Source organism: Lacerta agilis, chromosome 11 (genome assembly GCF_009819535.1).
Source record: "Lacerta agilis isolate rLacAgi1 chromosome 11, rLacAgi1.pri, whole genome shotgun sequence".
Taxonomy (NCBI): domain Eukaryota; kingdom Metazoa; phylum Chordata; class Lepidosauria; order Squamata; family Lacertidae; genus Lacerta; species Lacerta agilis.
The window spans coordinates 38,603,582-38,628,368 of record NC_046322.1 but is presented as its reverse complement, the minus strand read 5'-3'; the positions used below and the strand labels follow the sequence as shown (position 1 = coordinate 38,628,368).

General features: G+C 39.2%; 1 protein-coding gene across 1 annotated transcript; it reads left to right on the top strand.

Moving 5' to 3' along the window:
* The first annotated feature begins 503 nt into the window (after positions 1 to 503).
* On the top strand, positions 504 to 10,674 carry NUDT12 (nudix hydrolase 12). Its single transcript, XM_033164261.1, has 7 exons — positions 504 to 761; positions 2,268 to 2,476; positions 3,355 to 3,950; positions 4,763 to 4,930; positions 8,123 to 8,236; positions 9,356 to 9,555; positions 10,484 to 10,674. The coding sequence occupies exons 2-7, from the start codon at positions 2,271 to 2,273 to the stop codon at positions 10,592 to 10,594; spliced, it is 1,395 nt and encodes a 464-aa protein (XP_033020152.1). The 5' UTR covers positions 504 to 761; positions 2,268 to 2,270; the 3' UTR covers positions 10,595 to 10,674.
* Positions 10,675 to 24,787: the final 14,113 nt, after the last annotated feature.

Here is a 24,787-nt window from a genome sequence, read left to right as displayed (position 1 = left end):
TTGCATAGATTCCACCCCCCCCCGACAGACAACTCCTGTCACCTTTTACCGCCAGCTCCCAGTTCGTTTTTAACTAGACTGCTGCCTCATGCCAGTCTAGTTAGGGGAGGGTCTTCTGGTTTGTTGTTGTTGTTGTTGTTGTTGTTGTTGTTGTGATGAAGATGATGTCCACTGAGTTTACCATTTATTCCACCGAGCTCAGCCCACTCTGCTTTTTAAAAAAGACGCACCACCAGATAACCTTTTTTTTTTTGTTATTCTACCCCCCCCCCAAAAAAAAAAATAGTATACAAACGCCAGAAAGAATAAACGAAAGAATCCCATTTTTATTTTTGAATGCAGGTGTTTAAAATATCCTGCACTTATTTGTATGAAATAAGGTATTATTAGAGGGCTAGGGAAGGACCCGGTTGGGAGGAAACTACAATTCCCAGGATGCCTTGCTCCGTCTTCCGGGAGAGGGCGGGGCCGTCCAGGTGATCCCGGAAGAAGGTGCTCGCGGGCGAGTTACCTAAGCGTTCCTCGGAAGCGAAGGGCCGTAAGGTGGTGTAACGGTCTCTCCCAGGGTCCTTCCTTCAGCGCCCTTCCCCTGGCCTCAACACCTTGCTTCGGAGGCCTCCCATTTAAAACCCCCGTTTTAAAGGGGTCCACACCTGCCTTCCCTTCGCCTAGACTAGAGCGAGTCTGGCTGGATTTTGCCCCCGAAAGTTTCCTCTTTGGCGAGCAGGAGGGCAGGGGAGAAGGAGAAGATCCTGACTCTGGTACTATATTATATGGCAACATGGATGCCAGAGGGGATAGCGAGCAATCTGGGGGTTGCTGGCTAAAAAGGGGGGGGGGTGCGTCTCGTTCGTCAAGAATAGAAAAAGGATTTGAAAATGTTTGTAGAATATTTTTTTTAAAAAAGAACAAGAACCCAGTATAAACGAGTGAACAGGACTTGAATAAATTCAGCAGTATAAGAGGAATTAAGAGAAAATTAGTAAGAGTAGAGTAGAACTTGGGAACTTAGAAGAGAGGGTGAAGAAAGGACAACAGAGAAGGAGAGGAAGGGAAGTCCTTAGGTTGTCTTACATTGTGTCCTTGTTTGGTTGTGGTTTTGCTTTCATTTTTTTGCTTTCTTTTTAATTTTTAGTTATTCTTTTAGAACTATGTAAAAAAAACCACATGCAAATGACGTTACTAAAAAAAGAGGGGTGCAGCGGTCAGGACAGTCTGCAAGTTTTACCTTTGGAATGAGATCTAGGTGGCACTCATCACATGATATGAGGTACTCTTTTTTCCTCCTCACCCTGATTGGTTTAAGTGACCCAGCACTGGAATTTGGTATTGGAAACCTATGCAAGAGCTGACTGCATTTCCAGATATATGCGGGGTTGCAGCCTTTAAGCTGGAAGCACATCCACTACAACTGCAGTGTAACTCTTCAAGTTACCATTCAAGCCTTTAGCTCAGTTGGTGGAGCATGAGTCTCTTAATCCCAGGGTCGTGCGTTTGAGCCCCACATTGGGCAAAAGATTCCTGCATTGCACGGGGCTGGACTAGATGACCTTGGTGGTCTCTTCCAGCACTATGGTTCTATGATTATCTTCAGTGTGTACAAACAGCTATCACCTCCCTCTTCTGGTGACTGTGCACATTTGTGAACCAGTTTAATGAAAACAGAAAATGGAAGAAATAAAAAATTTCCTTCCGGTAGCACCTTAGAGACCAACTAAGTTTGTTCTTGGTATGAGCTTTCATGTGCATTCACACTTCTTCAGTATCTGAAGTGTGCATCCACACGAAAGCTCATACCAAGAACAAACTTAGTTGGTCTCTAAGGTGCTACTGGAAGGAATTTTGTTTTGTTTTGTTTTGTTTTGACTATGGCAGACCAACACTGCTACCTACCTGTAACAGAAAATGAAAGAGTTCTGTTTTTATATGGATTGTGCAAACTTACATGGCCCCATTAGGTGGCAGAAGTTAAAAACAAAACATGTTTAGTGTGCTAAAGAGAAAGTGCTTGCCAGGTGAGCTCTAGAGAAGTCTCTACCGCTGCTGGTGGTGGTATAAGCTGAGGAAAGCTTATGAGTTACAGTTCTAAGTTGTTTTTTCCCACAAACAGCCTGAATGGATTTCCTGAAAATCATTTGAGGATGAGAGTTGTCCCAGTTACATTTAGCCATTTCCATTACATTGCCTTCAGTATATATTGCAATATAATATTAAACCAGATCGGCACACTATATACCCTGTTCATGTTTTTAAAACTTTGTTCACAGAAAATGGCAGATGTTCAAGGGAATCCAAAGCAGCAGTTGATTTCTGAGCTTCACAATTTTGCTGCTGTCGGAGACAAGGCCAGGCTTGCAACGTTGCTCAGTCATTCTCCCTCACTTATCAATGAAACTGGGAAGAATGGTTGGACAGCCCTGATGTATGCTACTAGAAATGGGCACTTTGAGACCGTGCAGGCTCTGCTTGAAAAGGGGTGAGAAAAACACAGCCATCTAATTTATTCAAATTGTCTAACTATATTTGCTGCCGTGTTGCACAACACAGTGGAATGATTATATGGGGATTATATGGGAAAACGGAAATTGCTTATCTTCGTAGTTTTAATCCTGATAGAGCAATACAGACTCCTGAATTTGGGGCTAACATTAACATTGGAATACAAAAGTAAATCAAATCAAATCCTCTTATATTTCAAACACTCTTATTCTGTGAACATCATGTACACAGAGATGCTTCCATTGATCATTTTGAAGCCTGGGGCAGGGGCTGGGGAGGTTAATTCTGTTAGCCACTATTTCTTGAATTGATAAATTCACAATTTGCAAGAGAATTGGTGTATTTTGAGAGCAGGGTTTCCCAAACTGTGGTCCAAGGACCATCAGTGGTGGGTGCCTTTCATTCAGGGGGTCCACAATGTGTCTAGGAGTGAAAGCAACAGCTGTGAACAGTGGGTGCAGTGCATTAAGTATTCATATTGATTTTTAATTGTATCTTAATGGATGCTTTTATTTCTTACATCAAATGCTATTATTGTTGTGTGTTATGTTGTATCCTATGAAAATCAAATTATAATACATTAAATACGATACAGGCACAAACACCTTCCAAACTTATGCACATTCCACTTGTTTGTGACTGCATTTATGTAGGTTGCCGCAAAATAAATGAATCAGTTGAGTGGCCCTCCCTTGCTCAGAGCTGCTGCCCAGAAGTGTGCGAGGGAAAGTGCATCGTGCAGTGGTTTTATGGTACCTTATATGTTGGGAAGTTCTATATAAAAATGTTAGTTATATTAAGGTATGTTAACAATTTTTCATTTATTTTATTTTATTTTATTTTATTTTAAATAAGGTGTGACAAGTCCATGACCAATGCATCCAACCAAACAGCACTGGACATTGCTAAATTTTGGGGCTATAAGAATATAGCTAACTTATTAGCTAATGCGAAGAGTGGACTGGAGCCATTTTTCCTGACCAGTGAAATTGGAGAGCGCGATATCTATTTTTGCAGGACATTGCTCGATAGGAAGAGTGAGAAGAGAACAGATGCTAAATGGTTGAACATAAAACAGGAGCAGACAACTACTGTATACATCCTTTTTTCAAATTTAAGTCCATTAGTTGCATCAGATGATGGTGAAGATACCTCCCAGTATCCAAAAGTTAAGCTCCATAAACTTTCTTACAAGGATGTAAAGGAATACCTGGAGCAGCCAGAAACCATCACGCTGATTTTTCTTGGAGTAGAGCTTCAGGTGAAAGGCAGCTTGCCTCCTACTCCGAAGGGGAAAGAGGCAAGCAAAGGTGAAGACGATAGTTTGGTTGCTTGGTTTGCACTCAGTATGGATGCTACTGCTGCTGATAGATTTATACAGAAGCATCAAGGGTGTTATTTCCTTCATCCACCTATGCCTTCCTTGCTGCAGTTGTCTGAAAATGAAGCTGGTAAGATCCCTAAGCATTTCTCTTTTTAGAAAAAAGGCCAGTAGCACCATAGAGACCAACTAAATTTGTTCTGGGTATAAGCTTTCGTGTGCATGCACACTTCTTCAGATATTTATTTCGACTGCATGAGACCATGGCTACCTACCTGGTCTCTTTTTAGTGCTGGGAGAAAACTGGTTGGTTTTATTTATCCTTTGCAATTCTCATTCCTAGCAAGGTTTTTTCTGCATTCAATTTGTATTGTGGGTTACTGCTTACTGGATTTCGTGTATTGAGCATATTTCTTCAGCGAAAACCATAATATTGTTCTGGGAATAAGGTTATCGCAGTCACTGCTGCGGACACAGCTTGGTGTGTCTTGCTTGCCCTTCTTGTCCCCTTTCCTTCCTTGTTCTCTACTGCTGCTCCTCAAGATGCAGCCAAAGTTAGGGCTGATTTTCTATTGCCCTTGTCTGCTGTCTCTCACAGAAGCATTCTGGTTATGTGAACCACAACCTCATGGGTCTTTAGCTTGGCTGTTTTGAAGATCAGGAACATTTCATTGATACGGAAACCATGCTGTGGTTGAGCTATCAAGGCTGTCATCTCACACCGTACTTTTGATGTAGTAAATCGCCCCCATATGTAAAGACCCAAAGTGGCCAAAAGTAACACAGTATTAGGACGAGAACTTCTGTATCAGCTTTAATAGCATAACATGAAACGGTTCTTTTGTTGATTTTCATGGTGAATTGGAATGCTGATGTTGCAGTGTGTGCTGTAGAAAGAACCCTGCCTGTTGATTGTTTGCACTTTGTGGTCACTTTTTAAAGGAGTCATCGCCCAGGCTAGATCTGTCCTGGCATGGGATAGCCGGTATCAGTTCTGCCCAACATGCGGCAGCGCAACCAAATTAGAAGATGGAGGCTACAGGAAATCCTGCTTAAAGGAAGACTGTCTCAGCCACCAGGGCATTCACAACACATGCTACCCACGAGTCGGTAAGAACAAATATGTTATTTTCTCCCTAATAGCAGTGCAAGAGCTTCAGGGCAGCCCACTGTAGTTCTTTGCAATCTGAACTTGTTATCTAGTTTAAGCCGACCTAGCAAAACTGCACACGCTGAAAGGGAGAAGGAAGGGACTGTGGCCAGCTAGAAAAATCACATAAAAACATTGGTTCCTTGTTTATTTTTTTGTATTAAAAACAGACCATGCATGTTAGCTAGTATTAGTCATTCTTGGAGTAGATCCATTCAAATAAGTGGTCTTAAGTTCATTGATACTAATGGAACTACTCCAAGGATGACTTAGCTGGCCATCCTATTGCTGTCAACTTGCAGTCAAAATATATTCTAGCATAGATACTCTTTTTAAAGTTTTTATCTGATCTTTTGCATGCATAGTCTGACGTTGCTTCCACACTGCTTTATTGCCATCTTTCTTCTTCCCTTTCCTCTGATAGCATGTCTTTTCTTTCATTTTTAATTTTTTGTTATTTATTTTGTCCCCACGATCTTGACTGATATTACCAGTTCTGTAATATTCACAGAGAAAGTTAGTTGGATGTGGTATTAAGTGGTTCTTCAGAAGCTTAAACAAAGGGAGTTGTGAACAGGAGGAGACGTACAAGACCGCTGACATTTCCTTAACAAAACTAGAAGTCAGCAAGATTTGAAACCTTTGCTGGATGCCTTGCAGCATATACATTTTCCACATGTCATCAGTCTTTGAAACGTATTTACCTAATGGGATTGTCATATCCGTCATTTTGACAGCAAGGAAACAGTATAGGTTGAGCAGCCAACAGAAAGGGGAGAATGTAGCAAGAAGGTTGAATATCAAAGTGCAAAAGGATTGGCTTGATACTTTGACACTTAAAAGATGGTGCTCAGTTTGTTTAAAAGCCTACAGAGAAGATGCAGCCACAGCGTTGTTTCAGTGGTCCCTTTGCACCCACCCACCCACTTTCAGGCCAAGTGAGAGGCCTGCTTGCTATGAGCAGAGGAAAATGGGTGGATATAAAAGGAAGGATGGAGATGAGGAAGTCCAGCAGTTGCAATCTCAGTGCTCGATATTTTTTCTCTACTGGCACCTCTCTGGGTAAAAGCCTGGAGACCCTGCAAAGGAGATGGGGGAAAGCAGCAAAACCAAGTGCTATAGGAGGAAAGTGGGATGCAAAAAAAAAGATTACCAGAGAATGAATCAGGCATAACCATGTGCAGAATAAGAAGGAAAACCAACGCAGAAAGAAAGTATTGATTTCTTCCAACACTGCTGTATTTACCTGGCCTTGGGGAAATAATATAATTGGTAGGTCTGCAGTTATATAAGAAAGGCGACTTTGTTTCTGTTGAGCATTATCAGCCAGTTAGTTGCCCCCTGACATCATCTGCTTTGATACGGCTGTGCCTGTGCCAAGGGGGAATTGTCCTTGCAATCCAGCAGGAACTCTAGAAAGTGGCACCCATGCTACCCAGCCTTTCTGTATTTTCATTCAGTATTCAGAGACCATTTAAAGCAGAGTTTCTCAGACCAAGGTCCCCAGCTGTTGGACTACAACTCCCATCATCCTGACCACTGGTCCTGCTAGCTAGGGGTGATGAGAGTCGTAGTCCTGCAACAGCTGGGGACCCAAATTTGAGAAACACTGATGAGAAACTTCCTCCTTGCTTTAAAATGCAGCCACCCTCTTTAAATCTCTGGCATGCTGCCACCAGTCAGTGTGGGGAACACTGAGCAAGATGAACCCAGTGGTCTTTATTCAGTAGAAGGCAACTTCCTATGTTCACCCAATGACTGTTCATCTATCAGATTAAAAGCAAAGTCACAGAATAGTTATGAACAACAAAGCAACCAATGAAAAGCTCGAATGAAACCATCAAATGGTGATCAGGCCAAGGGCCTGCTGATTTCTTTTTCCCCAATCAGTGATAGTTTGACATCAGAAAGGAGGACAAATGAGAATCATTTTATAACAATTCACACCAAAATATAGACAAGAATCACAGGGTCCATTCAGGTGCAAAACCAAACTATGGTGTTATTTTCATGGGAATGAGCAGGCATAAACCTCCGACTCGTATGCTCCCTTCACACTCTCATAAAAGTATGTTCTGTACAAACTAGCAGTGCAAACCATGGCCATCACCGGAGGTATGCCTTAGTAGGGTTGGGGCCACCAGAAAATTGTAAGGACTTTTCAGTGTACTTTTGTTGTTATTGTTTTCATTTATATTTATTTCCCAATTTTCCTCCAAGGAGCTCAAAGTGATGTATATAGTTCTCCCAACTTCATCCTCACAACAACCCTGTTATGTAGGTTAGATTGGAGAGTGAGTGAGTATGTGAGTGAGTGACCTAAGGTCACCCAGTGAAAATACACACTAGAGAAGATTACAGTGGTACCTTGGTTTAAGAACAGCTTAGTTTATGAACAATTTGGGATTAAGAACGCTGCAAACCCGGAAGTAGGTGTTTTGGTTTGTGAACTTTGCCTTGGAATAAGAACATGTTTCACTTCCTGTTGAGTGTGTTCCATTTGTAAATTGAGTCCCCCGCTGCTATGGGAAAGCACACCTTGGTTTAAGAATGCTTTGGTTTAAGAACAGACTTCTGGAACGGATTAAGTTCATAAACCAAGGTACCACTGAAAGGGACTCTGGAATTGATAATTGAGAGAAGACAAAAAGCATAAGAGAGAATACTGTATCCAACAGGATCTGGAAAACTTGCTGTCATGACACTGCTCTGCAGGAAGCTGAATCTGACTGTACATTGAATTGTGCATTGCACTTGAAAATATATTCCACTGGACCATTAATCTGTGACTGAAGCTGAAGGCAAGAATTGTTGCTGGTTAGGTCACTGTTTTCTGTCGAGTGTGCAACTAGGTCATTTACTCCAGTATTTTTACCAAACACATACTGCAGCTCAGGGTAATTTATCTCCCAAGTTCACTTTTGGTCTAGGCAGGTATATTCCCGCAAGACATTTGTGTTACAAAAAACAGGTGAATAAGTATTTTTAAGGAACCTGCAATAAGATTACCGTCTAGGGGGCTTGGAGAGAATTGGATTTCAGGCTTTTAAAGGAGATGATAATGCTGAGTGAGAATGAGCGCATTTGCGTTCTTTCTTGCTGTCTTTGGAAACAGTTTAAATTTGAATACATTTCTTTCACTTGCATTCTAGATCCCGTAGTGATAATGCAAGTGATTCATCCAGATGGTAACCACTGCCTTTTGGGAAGAAAAAAAAGATTTCCTTCAGGCATGTTTACTTGCCTTGCTGGATTTATAGAGCCTGGTGAGTTCTCTTTGTATATATTGTTTCTTTCCTTTATTTCCATCCCAGATGTTAAATATAAAACTACTCCTTTGCCCTTTGATTTCAGATTTTGAACTTTGGCCTGCAACAAACCATATTACTGTTTATAGGCATACCTGGAAGTCTGTTGAGTTTATTTTAATAATTCACTAATTTGTATACTCTGGGCTGGTTCTGAAGTTGGGTAAGCAGACTGGGGTGATTTTTGTCCCTTTCTGCTGTAGCTTCTGGCATCCCCAAAAAGAAAAATAGCCAATTTCCCCAGGACTTTGGAACCCCCTCTGTAAAAGACTCCTTCCATAGAGGGGCTGCCATGGAACTAATAAACCGTTGTCAATTTTTTGGGATGTCAATTCTGCTTTCTTGTAACATACATTGTGGTCATTAAGTCTTTTTATGCCTATATATGTCTTGCATGCCTTGAAAAGTGAAGGCCACATGACATGTGCTCCAGAATTGCAGCCAAGATGTGCTCCAGAATTGCAGCCAAATAGTTCTAAGGATATAACTGCACATGGTAAGGCATGGTAAAAAAAAAAAGGACCCCTGGACGGTTAAGTCCAGTCAAAGGCAACTGTGGGTGCTGCTCTTATCTTGCTTCAGGCTGAGGGAGCCGGTGTTTGTCCACAGATGGCTTTCCGGGTCATGTGACCAGCATGACCAAACCACACAACAGAACACCGTGACGGAAGCCAGAGCACATGGAAACACCGTTTACCTTCCTGCCACAGCGGTACCTATTTATCTACTTGCACTGGTGTGTTTTCGAACTGCTAGGTTGGCAGAAGCTGGGACAGAGCAACAGGAGCCCACCACCGTCATGTGGATTCGAACTGCTGATCTTCTGATCGGCAGGCCCAAGAGGCTCAGCGGTTTAGATCACAGTGCCACCCGCTTTCCCCCTAAAGGCATGATGTCAGGTGGCTATTTTAGATGCATTTTTAATTGGAAATATTGCCTGCCTTTTATTTGTGATACTTCTGATTTGTGTTCTGATCTGTGCAGAAAGTTTCAGATCTTTTGAGATGCTATAAAGCACAGGATGTGATTCTAGCTCGGAGCTGTGTCAGTTAACTGTTCTTTCCCTTCTTTGATTAGGTGAGACAATTGAAAATGCTGTTCGAAGAGAAGTAGAGGAGGAAAGTGGAGTTAAAGTGGGCCATGTTCAGTATGTCTCTTGTCAACCATGGCCAATGCCCTCGTCTCTAATGATTGGCTGCATAGCAGCAGCAGTGTCTACAGAAATCAAAGTTGACAACATTGAAATAGAAGATGCCCGCTGGTTCAGTAGAGAAGAGGTAAAGTTCAATTTAATTTCCTTTCTTATTGATTGCCCTCTGACTGTATTGGTTAAAGCATGCAGTATGGATATGCTGCCCCCCCCCCGGCAGATAAAAGAGTCCCCGTACTCTCCTTATTGTACAGTGATTACATTGAAATTGAAAATTATGTGTTGCTAAATGAATTGGTATAGACAATTGTTCCTGTATTGTGCCCATAGATCTTTCCAGTAAGTTGCATAGACAAATTTCATAAACAAGCACCAAAAGTCCTGTAGACATAGCAATCATCTGGATTTGGCCTTACCATTTGTGCCATCCTGCTACTAATAGAGATGGAAATAGAAGAGATGATCCTCTTTTTATAATAATAGCTTCTATTTGTATAAAAGTATTCAGACTCTCAACTTACAGGATAAAATGCCACTGAAAAGTTGAATCATAGAGTGACATTGTTCGCATTTTCTCCCTGTCATTGCTTTTTAACATTTGGCTGTTTTCATTTCCAACAATCATAAGTTAAGGGAAGGGACAGATCAGATAAATGCAATTCAGAGACCACCCACCTGCCCCTTGCTTATACTCACTGAAAAACAAAATGTAATCGGCAAACGTGTCAGATTACATACATACACCGAGGCCTAAGATATTTTAGTGTCTTTGATATTTTCTAGAAAAGGTCATGAAGCATGTGTGTGGTTTTTCTCCAGCAGGTTTAGTAATGCATTCAGCAGAGGGAAATAGTAAAACGATTAATTGCACAAGGAAGAGTGAGCTCAAATACCTTATGAAACAGATTGAGGCTAGCCCTGTTGCACATCCTTTCTCTAAAGCAATTGGCTGCTAGCCGTAAAATCCTTCATATAGTGGATCATTAACCTGACGAACTACACAAATTTCTGTGCTGGATTTAACTTGCTCAAATACGATATTTTTTATATTTCAGGTTTTGGAAATTCTGAACAAAAGGAACCAGAGTTCTTTCATTGTGCCACCACATCAAGCCATTGCACACCAGTTGATAAAGCACTGGATTGGAATGAACGCTAATCTTTAAATCCAGCCAGCTGATTTATCTGTCTTGTATCACTGCTGTAGCTGCTACTGTGTTGGAATTAAACTAGCTGTAATTAATCATTCAGCATCGCATGTGACCATTTTAGGGATTTTGCAGTACAGTTGTGCATGTGTACTTTCTTTGAGTACAGAGGTCATGGCTCGCTGGTAGAAGGTGTTAGGATTGCAACCTCAATCTTTTAGTCCCCAGAACATATTTGTGCATACGGTTCATTTCTCAAATCGCTCAAGGTCTAACATTGCCTAAAGTCGGGGATGAGAGAGGACCTTTTCAAATATAACTTCCCATCTGAAAGTTGCACTCGCTTCCAACTGGTTACTCTTGATTTTACAGAGTTTACTTACACCTCTCTGGTTTTAGCCTTCCTGGGCTGTTGCTTCAGGCTATGATACACTTACAGCCTAAATCATTCTACCTAAAGGCATTCAGCCATTTCTCAAAACCAGAGCAGAAGAAATTAAGCTTTCCTCTGGGCTGAACAAAAGGATTGCAAAGAGCTAATGCTTTTGTGTATTGGAGCAGGCTCTTGAGCCTAACACATAGATCCCTGTATTTCAGGGACACTTTTGCTTCACAGGCGAGCCATTATGCAAGAGCAGTGATGGCCAAACTTGGCCCTCCAGCTGTTTTGGGACTACAATTCCCATCATCCCTGACAACTGGTCCTGTTAGCTAGGGATGATGGGAGTTGTAGTGCCAAAACAGCTGGAGGGCCAAGTTTGGCCATCACTGTGCTAGAGGAAGACTGGGAGGGATATCTACTAGAAGCGGGTATTCTAAGGCCTCTGTATGCCTCAGCCACAGGCTGCTGCAAAAGCCACTTTTAAATAATTGGAGGACAATTCCTTATGATTTTTCCACATAAATATAAACCTCTTCATTCCTATGATAGACCCAGATGAAACCGTTATCCTGCTGGTACTTCAGTTGCCAGTGCCTCATTTGCACAAATGGTATACCAAATCCAATATGGACAGTAAGTAAAGTTGACATTTGAGTAAGTGAGGCTATACATTGCGCTTCATCACCCCATGAATACTCTGCTGAAAGTTTATGCCGCACTCAATTTCTTTATCTGTAGTTTGCCACAAAAGCATTTCCTGTTGGTTGTTTTATTGTGATACAGTCTTATTAAATACCTTTTGCCTAAGATGTTGCTTACTTTGTTTTTAAAAATAAGAAGAATTAACGCAAGGGGGAAAAACAAACCTGTCCTTATCTTTCTCTCCCCAACCCCCCTCAATCTGTTAAAACACGTGAAGGAAAAAAGGTGGGTGCCAATAGGCTGATTAAAGGTAGGCCATTCTTGAAGCTCCATGGAATTAAATATACTAATCAGATTCTGAGCTTATGGGCCAAAAATAGCAATGGAAAGAAGTAGACCAGGCCAATGACACGTAACAAGACTGTCTCGTCTCTTCGCTTTGTTTGGATGCCAATTTTTGTTTTAACCTCCTTGGAAAACTAGGGAGACTTTATATAGAATTTGCTCGGGTAAGTTGCTTTTCTTGTTCTTGCTACACCACTGACAATAAACTATATGCTTTTTCTCCCTCACCAGTCGGGGCTAGAGGAATTCACTTGTGCTGTTATTACTGACTCGAAGTTTTACAGTAAAAAAAGGGGGGAAAGTAAAAGGTGAGGAGAAGAGACAGTGGGGGAAAGGGGTTTGAATGATAAACCCCATTAAGTTTCCTAGTAGATCCACATAGTGACCTTCTTAATGTTTAATGCTGCCTGCTTTAGCAAATGGGAATCATTCATATCTAAGGAAAATATTTAGCTCCTAGTCTCTGTAAATATTTCTTTTTGTATATCACTAGCCAAGTGTCAGCCAGATCTGACCTGACAATATCATTCTGTTAATTCACCATGTTTGCTCCTATGAAATGCAAACATTGTCTGATTTTCCACAATGAGAAAATAACTCCTGTTAGCCATGAAGAAAATTGCTTTTGAACAAATAACTTGCAATTCTAAAGTAGCACATTTACATAGAAGTAAGTCCAGTTGGATTCAGTCCAACTTATTTCTGGGTAGAACTGCATAGGATTGTACTGTTAATCAACTTCAGAGTAAAATTAGTTCTAGGTTTTTAAGTGTGTTTTTTAAAATGTTTTTAAAATGCAGGAGCTCAACAATTTTTATTTTTTTTTACTCTGCAAGTTCAAGCCTAACCCAGTTTCTTTGTAGCAAATCTTATTAAATGCAATGCTGTTCACTTCTGTGAATAAGTGTACTTGGGATTTTTGCTTGCTTCATCAAGTGTGTAATTTGACTATAATCAGAATATACTTTTAAGTAAATCCTTTACATCTTGCTAGTCTTATCAAAAGGTACACCACACTTTTTAAAGATGATTTGCTGTAGTGGGATCCAAAATTCACTTCAAATTTTGCTTTCGATGGTACCTGGTAGTTTAGGAATATGCAACTCCACCTCTGAAAAAAATTAGTTATATGTATATTTGCTTGCAATTGTCTTCTGCTGCCTTTGAGGGCAACTCATAATTCTAAGATTTACACACACACACACATTTTATACCACAGTGTGAAGTGGGAAAATTACCAGTGCTTTATTTTTCCATGTAAAAGGTTCCATTTCATAATTTTATTAATGAGAATCTAGAGGTATCAATTGCAAGTCCAATATTAGTCACTCTTAGCAGTTTTTAAGTTTCTAGCTTTCTATACTAAACACAGGTAAAATAAAAATGATAAATTAGAGCACTCTTCAGGACATCAGAAAAAGCTTGGATACAAATTAATCTGCATTGGAAAATTTTGCAATTCAAAATTCTCCAGAAGATACACACATCACATGGCTCTGCACCTCTAATGTACTATGAATGAAAAAGCAATACATTGTGGTACCTATCTCCTACATTGGTGTCTACAACCACAGCGTTGTAAATTCTACAACTGTTTTGCTTTATCCCTGAAGACACACTGTTCCATTGTCTCCTGAGACAGGCAGATGCCAGGAAACTAGAGAGCAAAATTATGATTTTGTCTAAAATTAAGAGTCTTCATACTGTTTTCAGGGGATGAATCAAAACTGAAGAGAATATCAATACTGATAATCATTTTCAACTCCTGTTAATTAGAGTACTAGTTTTGATGTCTTCTCAGGCTGTATTTGGTAAGTTTTTCAATTAATAACAACATACAAGCAACACAACTGGGCTGGATTGATGGTCAATGCAAAGCTGGTAAGAAAGTTCTGGCTAAGATAATTAGGGATTCTCATAGGAATCCTTCAGAGGAATCCGTGGTTTGAATCTGTGTTTAAATTTAATCTCAATGATGAGTTCCAAGTCAATTGAGACGTGTAGTAGAAGTTTCTTGAGTGGAACCTCTGGGGTCTGGGTTCTTCCATGGCTGCATTTTATTTTATTTTATTTTTAAAAATCTAGATTGGAAACTTGGAAAGTGATGTGAGGTTATCCCTTCCCCGCACTGCCATTTCTCCATGGAAAATCAAATTCTACCAATGATGTTGTTTGCCCTTGTTGGGGGAAGGGTACACAGGACCAAGTTCAAATAATTTTTATCAGATCCAGATTTTCATTTTGCTGATAAAAAAATAATTATCTATCGCTGGAGAATTGTAAAGCTAGATGAATGAAAGTTTGAGACATTCACAACACTTTGCTTGCTTGTGTGCTCCAGAGGGGCATGAATAATAACAGATTTTCAAGAAGCATATGGCAAACAAGAAGTTCTCTGTCTGTGGTGCATGCTTTGGTCAGTTGCCTAGTGTTGGTTCATGTATTGTGGAGGAAACTGCAAAATGCAAAGTCTGAAAGATATGAATAAACCAGTGAAAAGGAAGAGCTGTAAAAAGTGGAGTATGTAAAAGACCAGAGTGGTAAAAACTACATCATTTTGAAGGTATATATGCTTTGTGCATTCCTATGATGCTACGGCCACACTTGGGGTTTTTTTAGTGAAAGAAAAATGCTTTATTGCGCAGAGTCATAGGATTGTAGAGTTGGAAGGGACCACAAGTACAATCTAGTCCAACCCCCTGCAATGCAGGAATTTTTTGTGTAAAGTGGGGCTCAAATCTACGAACCTGAGATTAAGAGTCTCGTGCTGTACCAACTGAGGTGTCTAACAAACTGCAGATTTTTGTACTATGGCTGAGATACTACGAATGTTTTATGTTTATAAAAGTCATATTTTGGAAATGTGTTGTTTTAACCAAAGTTTTCATCACAGGAGAAAAGTAATCACATAATTTTATAAAATTCCACTCCATTTTTTTCTCTTTTTTTGTCATTTTGGTCCTCTTCTTGATTTTGTTCATAGTCCCTGACAACTTCTGTTGGTCTTCTCTTTCCAGGCAATGCTCGTCATTATAAAGTCATTTCTTTTCTCCTTGTTTTTCAGAAATAGCAAGCAGTTTAGAAGCTAACAGCTTATAAATAAAATAAGGTTTCATGCTAGGGCAGGTATTGCCCATAATGATAGGTGCCGTCAGAAAAAATAATGATTTGCTGGGTGAATATTAGTAACTTCTTTGTTACTTACTAGTAACTGTTTATTCTGGATCCAGCCAGAATGCTGCTACAGTACTTGTTTGCGAATAACCTTGTGACATGAACACTATTTCCATATGGCATGAGTCTAATCTTGTAAATGGCTGAGCAGCACTGCCATCTTTGAAACGAGGAAAGTAGGGTGTTAGGTACTTTCTAAGTTTAGGAGCTTGATCTTGCAATCCTCATTCATTCATGTAATCCTTATGGAAGTCAATGGGGCCATTCATATGTCTGAGGATTGTTGGATCAGTGTCGTTCCCATTAGACTCAAGGTACCTTGAAGAGAAACCCTGCAGTGTGGCAGGTGGCGGGGAAGGAAAACAACTGAAGACATCCGGTGCAGTTCTTTAGAAGGATGCGTAAGATGACTGCACACACGTATGTCGGGATTGGGTGCGTTGTCCGCTGGCAGCAGTGCTACTGTGAGACTATTCACCAGTATTTTAATAAGAATGTTCCTATCATACCATTGCATGCAGCTTCTTGCGAGCTCACACAGCCAATTGCCAGGCTTTTAAGCTTAACACACTTTCAACTCAATAAATATTGATTTAAAAAACTCAAGGCATCCCACCTGATTTCACTAAACTAACTTATACCCCTCCCCACCCTCTCACTATATACAAGGGTCTGTTGACTTCTGTTTCAGTGCATCTGAAGAAGTATGCATGCACACAAAAGCTCATACCAATAACAAACTTAGTTGGTCTCTAAGGTGCTACTAGAAGGATTTTTTAATTTTGTTTCAACTACGGCAGACCAACACACCCAATCCCGACACACGTGAGATACCTACCTGTATCTGCTTCTTAAAGGATCATCTGTTTTATGCAGGGGCAAGGAGAAGGGTGCCTGAAGTTTGGGCTCCTCTGTGAGGTCTGTAAGAAGCCAGGTTAAATTATTTTTTAGGAGAGCTGGATGCAGATGGTCTATGGACATTGATCTTCACATGGTCTTGTGGAGTATGATAAAGGAATATTAATAAAGTCCAGCAGAATCTACCGTGATTACAGCCAACACATCTGTAAGATGTAATAAGCTTTCTGGAATGATTTCTTCCTCCTGCTATATCTTTATATAGTGTACTAATCGTCTCCTTGCTGCAGAAGAGGGAAGCGGAAGAAACCCATGAAACAAATAAATAGAAATATATTCACACACCTCATACGTTTTCTTACCATTTGGCTTCATTGGATGACCCTGCATTCTGGTCTTATGAGGGAGATGTTTCCCTACGTACATGAACATTCCCTTTAATGTGAACTGAAAGTCCCAAGGAGATGTCACAAAATTCACTTTGTTCCAGGTTTGCTTAACATTTGGGTAGCATCCAGACAGTCAAACCAAGATCGTTCAGTTACAGGTGGGTAGCCGTGTTGGTCTGCCATAGTCAAAACAAAATCGGAAGTGTATCTGAAGAAGTGTGCATGCACACGAAAGCTCATACCAGGAACAAACTCAGTTGGTCTCTAAGGTGCTACTAGAAAGAATTTTCGATTTTGTCAAGATCGTTCAGACCTAGAAAAATTCATAGATAAATATCATCCACCTGGTTTTCATTAAGTCTGTTTCTGCCTCTATCAGATTTGTTTAGCCAACCTTTTGTGGGGATATTGTGCAGCCCATAAAAAAAGTTATTCCCTAAGGGGAGATGTTAGAGACATTCTTTAAGGGAGAAATTGCTTAAAGTATTAGTGTGGCTCTTCGATCCATAAGAATGATGAATCACACTTATTTGTACAGAGCTTTGAAAGTGCCCATTTTAAGTTGATCCTTTTAAGATGGCTGTACTTTCAAAAAGGTATATATTGCAATATTCTGCTATTAAGAGTTAAGGGTGGAGGGGAAACTCACGCAGTCTATCTTTTCATCATCTGACAGTTAAAGTGTTCCATTTTTTAAAAAATAGAGGTTTTTCTAAGTACCATGTCAACACAAGTGACAGAGCTAAAAACTTCCTATCAACACCCTTCAAAAAACGGATATCTTTAGTTCCGTAACAGCTTTTTATATTTATAATCTGACATTATAAAATATTTTACTCTTGCAGTACTGTCAATTAATGTCTCCCCTGCCTTGGACTTTAAAATTGCACTGCCACTGGGTGAAACTCATCATCATTTCATGCAGTGCCCACAGTGGCACCTTGCAAGCTCATAAGCTCTGTATGATTTTAATCAGTAATTAAAGCACTATATTCAGCACTTTGCCAAACAGAGACGTTAAACAGGGAGAGCCCAGCTAGAATTACTTGTGGGATTAGAAGGGATGTTTTCTGTTTGTAGAGAATGACACTTCTTAAATTAGGCAGTGGGTGCCTGTTTCATGATTGCTACTGTCTTTTTTAAAAATAAAAAGTGTCAAACATAATATTCTGCGACTACAGTTTCTCCCCCACCTAAAAGTGATTGACAAGGCAGTGGTCAAGTGTTGGGTGCTCCAGCTCAACCAGCACCCCATTGTGGCAAAATCCAGCAAAGTCATGTTATTTAATTCATTTATTCTATCCCACTGTTCCTCCTATCAAGCTCAAGGAAACATATGTTCTCATCCCCAATTTTATCCTCATGGCAATAGCTCAGTTGGTTAGAATGTGGTGCTGATAATGTCAAGGTTGCAAATTCAATCCCCGTATGGGGCAGCTGTATATCCCTGCATTGCAGGAGGTTGGATAAGTTGATCCTCAGGGTCCCTCCCAACTCCACAATTCTAAAACTCTATGATTCTGTGACAACCTTTGAGGTAGGTTAGGCTGTGACTGGTCCAAGGACACCCAGTGTGCTTCATGGCTGAGAGGGGATTCATGAACATCGGAAGCTACCTTATAGAGGGCCAGACCATTGGTCCATCTAGCAAAGTAGTGTTGAACTTCTGGTTTGCAGATTAATGTGGAATAATGGAACAAATCTACTATTTCAATCTACTGGTTCAATCTGGAGCCAGACTAAATTAGTTGAGCAGAATTCATGGCTACTGTAACTGGTCTCATTGGTTTCAGGTGGAACCAAGCATAACTTAGTTTGGATTCAACCTGGTTTGTCAAGATATACAGTATCTATCTGATTAGGAGGATGTGAATGACTCGCTGGCAGGTACTTGACTTAGATGTCCTTGTACAACTCAGTGGAGACAAGGATGGGGACAAAACTAGATTTAAGAGCGGCTGGATAGCTCAGTCAGTAGCGTATAAGACTCTTAATCTCAGGGTTGTGGGTTCATGCCCCACCTTGGCCAAAAGATCCCTGCATTGCAGAGGGTTGGAATAGATGACCCTTGTGGTCTCTTCCAACTCTAGAATTCTATGATTCTAAATCAGTGTTCCCCAACCTTGGGCCTCCAGCTGTTTTCAGATTACAATTCCCATCATCCCTGACCACTGGTCTTGCTAGCTAGGGATGATGGGAGTTGTAGTCCAAAAACAGCTGGAGGCCCAAGGTTGGGAAACACTGTTCTAAGTAGCTCTGCCTATCATTGGCTCTGGCTCCACCTGTTGTTGGTCTCCCTTCTATCCACTCTACCAGTTCCAACGAGAACCAGCCAATTACTGCATTTTGCCAGCATTGCAAGGGCATTGGTGCTATATCAGATGATAGGTGAAACCATTCAACATACTGTCAGCTTAGGCTTCTTGTCTTGTTCTGAACTTACCTGTGGATATTGACCTGGAAAAGGAGACAAATTAAAGAAGAGAGCAAACCTGAAAATGAATACATTCTTTTTTTAAAAAAAACTTTATTAATTAGATACAGAAAAACAGTCCATAAAATATGTATGTCCACTCAACCAAAAAACCGAAAAAAAATAAAATTGACAAAACAAAATTAATTATAACTGAAATATAAAACCTTTACAATACGTCTATTGTGGTAAAGAATAAGATACAACATTAAGTTCGGTATCGCAAAGCAACCAAAAATATACATCACCTCTGTAACCTTTTAACAATTTATATATTTTTTTGTTCTTCTTTTCCTACTACCTCCTCCTTTAAGGCTTCCACTTGTCTTCATCCTAGGAATCAATCTAACACTTATATTACTACTCTAATAATCTTTATATTCCTTCTAATCTATTTTGTGCAATTTTCCTTTCTATATATACATCTTCTTAAATTAAGATACAGAATGTCTAGAAATGGAGCCAGCATTTCACTGTGGGGCATTGCTTTTTTAAATAATCTCCAAACTTCCCCCAGTCTTGTTGGAATTTTTGATCACCCCTTCCTCTAATTTTATCCGTTAGCTTTGCCAGGTCAATATATTTGAATAATCTTTCTTGCCATTCTTTAATATCCGGCCCTTCCTCCTTTTTCCAATATTGTGCTATTAAGGTTCTGGCCGCGGCAGTGGCATAATGAAACAATTTTTCATCTTGTTTACTTATTTCTCCATCTACGATTCCCAACAAAAATAATTCCGGGTTCTTCTTTACATTGTATTTCATCATTTTTTTTATTTCTTCTAGTACCTGGGTCCAGAATTTTTGAATCTTCTCGCAATGCCACCACATATGTGAAAAGGTCCCCTCTTCCTTATGACATCTCCAACAAGAGTTGCTTTTAGCGTTAAACATTTTATGTATTTTACTTGGCTTCATGTACCATCTGTAGAACATCTTGATCATATTTTCCCTAATCCCCTCTGCCGCCGTAAATTTCCACACTCTTTTCCACAGACTTTCCCATTTTTCAAACTCTATTGTTTTCCCCAAGTCTTTCGCCCATTTAATCATGGTTTCTTTGACCATCTCGTCTTTAACCTCCCATTCCAGTAAGATGTTATACATGCCTGATATTACTTTACTTCTATTTTGTAAAAGATGTTTTTCTAGCAGAGAAGATTCATTCAAGAACCCTTTTTGTATTCTGTCTTGATTAAATTTACTGTTTATTTGATGATATTGAATCCAGCCCGTTAGGAAATGTTTAATCTCGTTGTAATCTTTTATTTTTAATTTCCCATCTTTTTGTTCTAACAAATCTTTGTATTTCCCCCAATTTCCGTTTGAATTTCTTTTTTTAAGTGTAATTATTTCAATAGGGGAGACCCATCTAGGTGTTTTAGGTTCTAATAGTCTTTTGTGTTTATCCCAGATTTTCAATAGAGATTTTTTGATGATATGATTATTAAACCCCTTGTGTGCTTTGACTTTGTCTTCTACCAGATATGCGTGCCAGCCAAACTTATTCTCGAATCCCTCGAGATCTAGCAGCTCGTGGTTTTCCAATACGATCCACTCCTTTAGCCACATAAAGCCTGCCGCTTCATGATAGAGCTCTAGATCCGGCAATGCCAAGCCTCCTCTGCTTTTAATGTCAATCAGCAGTTTGTATTTAATTCTCGGGGGCTTATAGTTCCAAATGAATTTCGTTATTTCTTTCTTCCATTGTTTAAATATGTTGGTACATGTTCCCAATATTGGGATCATTTGAAACAGAAATAACATTTTTGGGAGGATGTTCATTTTGATGGTTGCGATTCTTCCAAGGAGGGATAAATTTAGTTTATTCCAGATATCAAGATCTTTCTTAATTTCCTTCCAAACTTTAGTGTAGTTGTCCTTGAATAAATTATTGGTATTATTCGTAATCCAAATTCCCAAATATTTAGTTCTATCTATTACTCTCAGTCCTATCTCGTTTTGCAATTTCTCGCCTTCCTCTTTGGACATGTTTTTAGTCATGATACTAGTTTTATTCATATTTAGACTAAGTCCAGCCAGACTTCCATACTCCTCCACTCTTCTTATACTTTGTTTAATGCTTTCCATTGGTTCTTCTACCATGATTATAACATCGTCCGCAAATGCTTTGATCTTATGGACATCTCTTCCGTTCTTAATTCCTTTAATTTTTCCATCGTTCCTTATATTTTCCAATAGGAACTCCAGACTCAGAATAAAAAGTAAAGGGGATAAAGGACAGCCCTGTCTAGTGCCTCTTTGTATCTTTATTTCTCCCGTTATTTCATTATTTATTATAAGTTTGGCTCTTTGCTTTTTGTATATTGCGTCAACTACATTTAGGATTTTTTGGCCAAAACCTAATAAACCTACTGCACCTTTGAGAAATGACCATGACACTCTGTCGAAGGCTTTCTCAGCGTCCAGGAATAATAATGCTGCCTTTTTCTCTTTCATCACACTTAGATATTCCAGAACATCAATCACATTTCTCATATTGCTGTGCATTTGTCTATTTGGCAGGAAGCCCGTCTGATCCTTATTCATTTTCCCCCCCAGAACTTTCTTTAGCCGATTTGCTATAATTCCAGTGAATAATTTATAATCGTTATTTAGTAGGGAAATTGGCCTAAAATTTTTGACCTGTTTATTGTCTGCTCCTTGCTTAGGGATCACTGAAATGAGTGCTTCTTCCCATGAGTTAGGGATGATCCCTTTATCACAAATTCCATTCATGACCATCCTCAATGGCTCGTTCAGTATCTTTTCAAACTTTTTGTAAAATAATGCTGGTAGTCCATCCACACCTGGGGATTTGCCCGTCTTGGATTTTTTTATTGCTTCTTTTAGTTCTAAAGTTGTGATTGGTTCATTCATATTTTGTCTCTCATTTACATCTATTTTCCATAAATCTGTCTTCTTTATATAGTTTTCTATCTCTACTTGGTTGGCTTTCCCTTCCCTGTATAGATCTGTGTAGAACTCCACGAATAGGTTTGTTATTTTCTTCGGGTCTGTAATCGTTTCTCCTTGATCTATTATTTTGTCTATTAATCTTTCTTTTTCTTTTTTTCTTTAATTGCCATGCCAGGTATTTACTGGTCTTATTTGAAAATTCAAAACTCCTTTGCTTAAGGTATCTTATTTTATTTTCTATCTCTTTATCTAGTATAGTAGTAAGTTGATTCTGCAAAATTTTAATATTTCTCTCTAGCTCCTCTTTTTTTTCTTTCCTGGCTTTCGTTAATTCTAATTCGTTCTGTCTTATTTCCTTTAGTAATTCATCCAATTTTTTATTTTTTTGTTTTCTTTTCCAAACACTTTGACTTATAAAGAAACCCCTGATTACCGATTTCCCCGCATCCCAAACCGTATTTATGTCAATTCCTTTGTTATAATTCATTTCAAAATAATCTACTAGAACCGTTTCTGCTTTTTTGACTACGATCTCATCATTCAATAACAACTCATTTAATCTCCACCTCCTAACTCCCTCTGCTCTTCCTGATAATTCCATATAAACTGGGTTATGGTCGGAAAGGGTTCTGGGCATTATCTCTACCTTTTCGCATCTCATTAATAGATCTTTGGTAACCCAGATTGCATCAATTCTGCTTTCTGAGTCATTAGGGTGAGAAAGGAAGGTAAACTGTTTTTGAGTGGGGTGTCTGCATCTCCACGCATCTTGAAGGTCCAAGTTGTCAATCATATCGAAAAAAGACCTTGGTAACTTTCCTTGTTTTAGACGTTTATCTTCTTTTCGTTTATCCATTTGTAGAGATACAACCCCATTTAAATCTCCCAATAATATAATCTTCTGGTCCATGTATTCCAATAGTATGTTTTCGACCTTTTTGTAAAATTCAGCTCTTTTTTCATTCGGGGCGTAAATCCCTACTACCATAACTTTTTCCTGCTTTTCTTGAAGTTTAACTACTATAATCCTACCTTCATTATCTTTAGTTATTTGTACCGGCTTTAACCTTGGGTTAATATACATCACTACTCCTCTCTTTTTTTTAATGTCAGATGAAATAAACTCTTCCCCCAATTTTTTTGTTAACCAATAACTGGCGGTGGGTTCTTTTGATATGAGTCTCTTGTATACATATCACATCTAATTTTTTCTTCCTTAGCAGATGTTCTACCCGGTTCCTTTTTACCTTATTGTTTAGTCCATTTGCGTTCCAAGTAATTACTTTTAATTCCATTTCTATTAGTCAGATGTTTATTAAAGTATAAGTTCTAAGTCAACTCTTTGGAGTTCCAAATCTATCGCTAAAGGTTATCCAAATAAAAACTAAGGATACACCAAAGAAAAAAAAGAAAACAAAGCAAAATTATCACATATATATCTGTTGCGTTTCGTGTAAATAACACACCGATTAAAATTCTCCACTTTAAAATTTCTATCCCTCTGGGTTGCTAGTACTCTGTCCGTATTTAATTTACAGCAGCTTGTTTATTCTGGTTGTTCTTCTTCACCCTCCAGCTCTTCCTCGTCTCCGTTTTCTCCTTCCCGCCTTTTATTCCCTTCTATTTTCCCCTCTCCCATTGATTTTTCAAGTTTTCTCCAGTACCTTTCTGCTTCCAGTTCCGTAGTTACTTTCACCCTTGTCTGGTTATACATAAATGATAACCCTTCCGGGAACTCCCATTTAAAGTAAATATTATTTCTCAACAGCGCATCAGTCAGAACTTTATATTTCGATCTCTTCTTCAACAATCTTGGAGGAACCTCTCGCTTGATGACAATCTCCTTACCTTCGATCTTGAATTTTTGAAACTTTTTCTTCTGCATTATTTTGTCCCTCAGAATTCTAGAATTCAGAAAAACTAGGCAGTCCCCAGGCCATCTACTAGCCCGTGCATGTCTTGGTTTCAGTCTAAATGCCCTGTCGATACAAATAGACACATCCTCCTCTTTCAACTGCATCCATTCTGCTAGACCTTTAATAATGATGTCCTCCACGTTTTCATCTTGGGTTTCTTTAAGTCCTCTCATTCTCAGGATCAATTCATTTTGTCTGAGTTCCTGCATAGCCATCGCATCCATAGTTGATTCCTGTATGTCCTTTAATCTTTGTAGCTCTTCCAATGCTTTTTCCTGACTCCTCCTGCTTTCTTTACACTCGTCTGTAATTTTCTTTATCACTTCTTCTTGTTTATTTACTTTTATTGTTAGGTTCTGGGTTTTCTTCTCCATCTCCTGATCTTTCTTTTGCAGTTCCTCATATTGTTTGTTTAAGTCCACTATTGCTTGGGAATTTTGTTCGATCCTTTTCAAATTTTGCTCAATTTTATTTTCCATTTTGTCCAACTTTACATTTATGGAGTCCATTTTGTCCCCTAATTCTGCTCTCAAACCCAGAATCAACTCCTTAATTTCACCGTTGTCCACTTCCATGTTTGATGGGCGTCTTTGGGTAGTCACTGGGGTGCTGGCATTATGATTTTTTGATTTCTTGTTATCTTTCTCCATTTTCCTTATTTGTTCTTCTCTTAGGCTCTTTATTTTATATTTTTGTATTTATATCTTTATATATTTTAACAGTCCTTTTTCCCCTTTTATAGTCCTTTATCGTCTTTTTATTGTCCTTTTATAGTCCTGTTATAATTATTATAATCTTTATTTTCTCTTTAAATTGATGTTATAATGTTTCCTTCCTTAATTTATTTTGTTCCCAATTTGTTGCTTAAATTCCTTCTTCTTGTAGAGATGGGACAAATTTAATTCAATGGGAGAGGTTTAACTATGTGGTTATAATCTCATTTTCCTCTTAATGTCCAGTCCTTGAAACTATAGCTGCTCAAAGTTGGTTATTCACTTATTTGCTAGAGGGGTCAATAGCACCTTCCAACCACTAGATGTCCTCAGTGCGCTCTCCCTATCACCTCAGGTCGGTTTCCCTACATCCGCTTGAGCTGAGTTCTTTGTTTTCTCT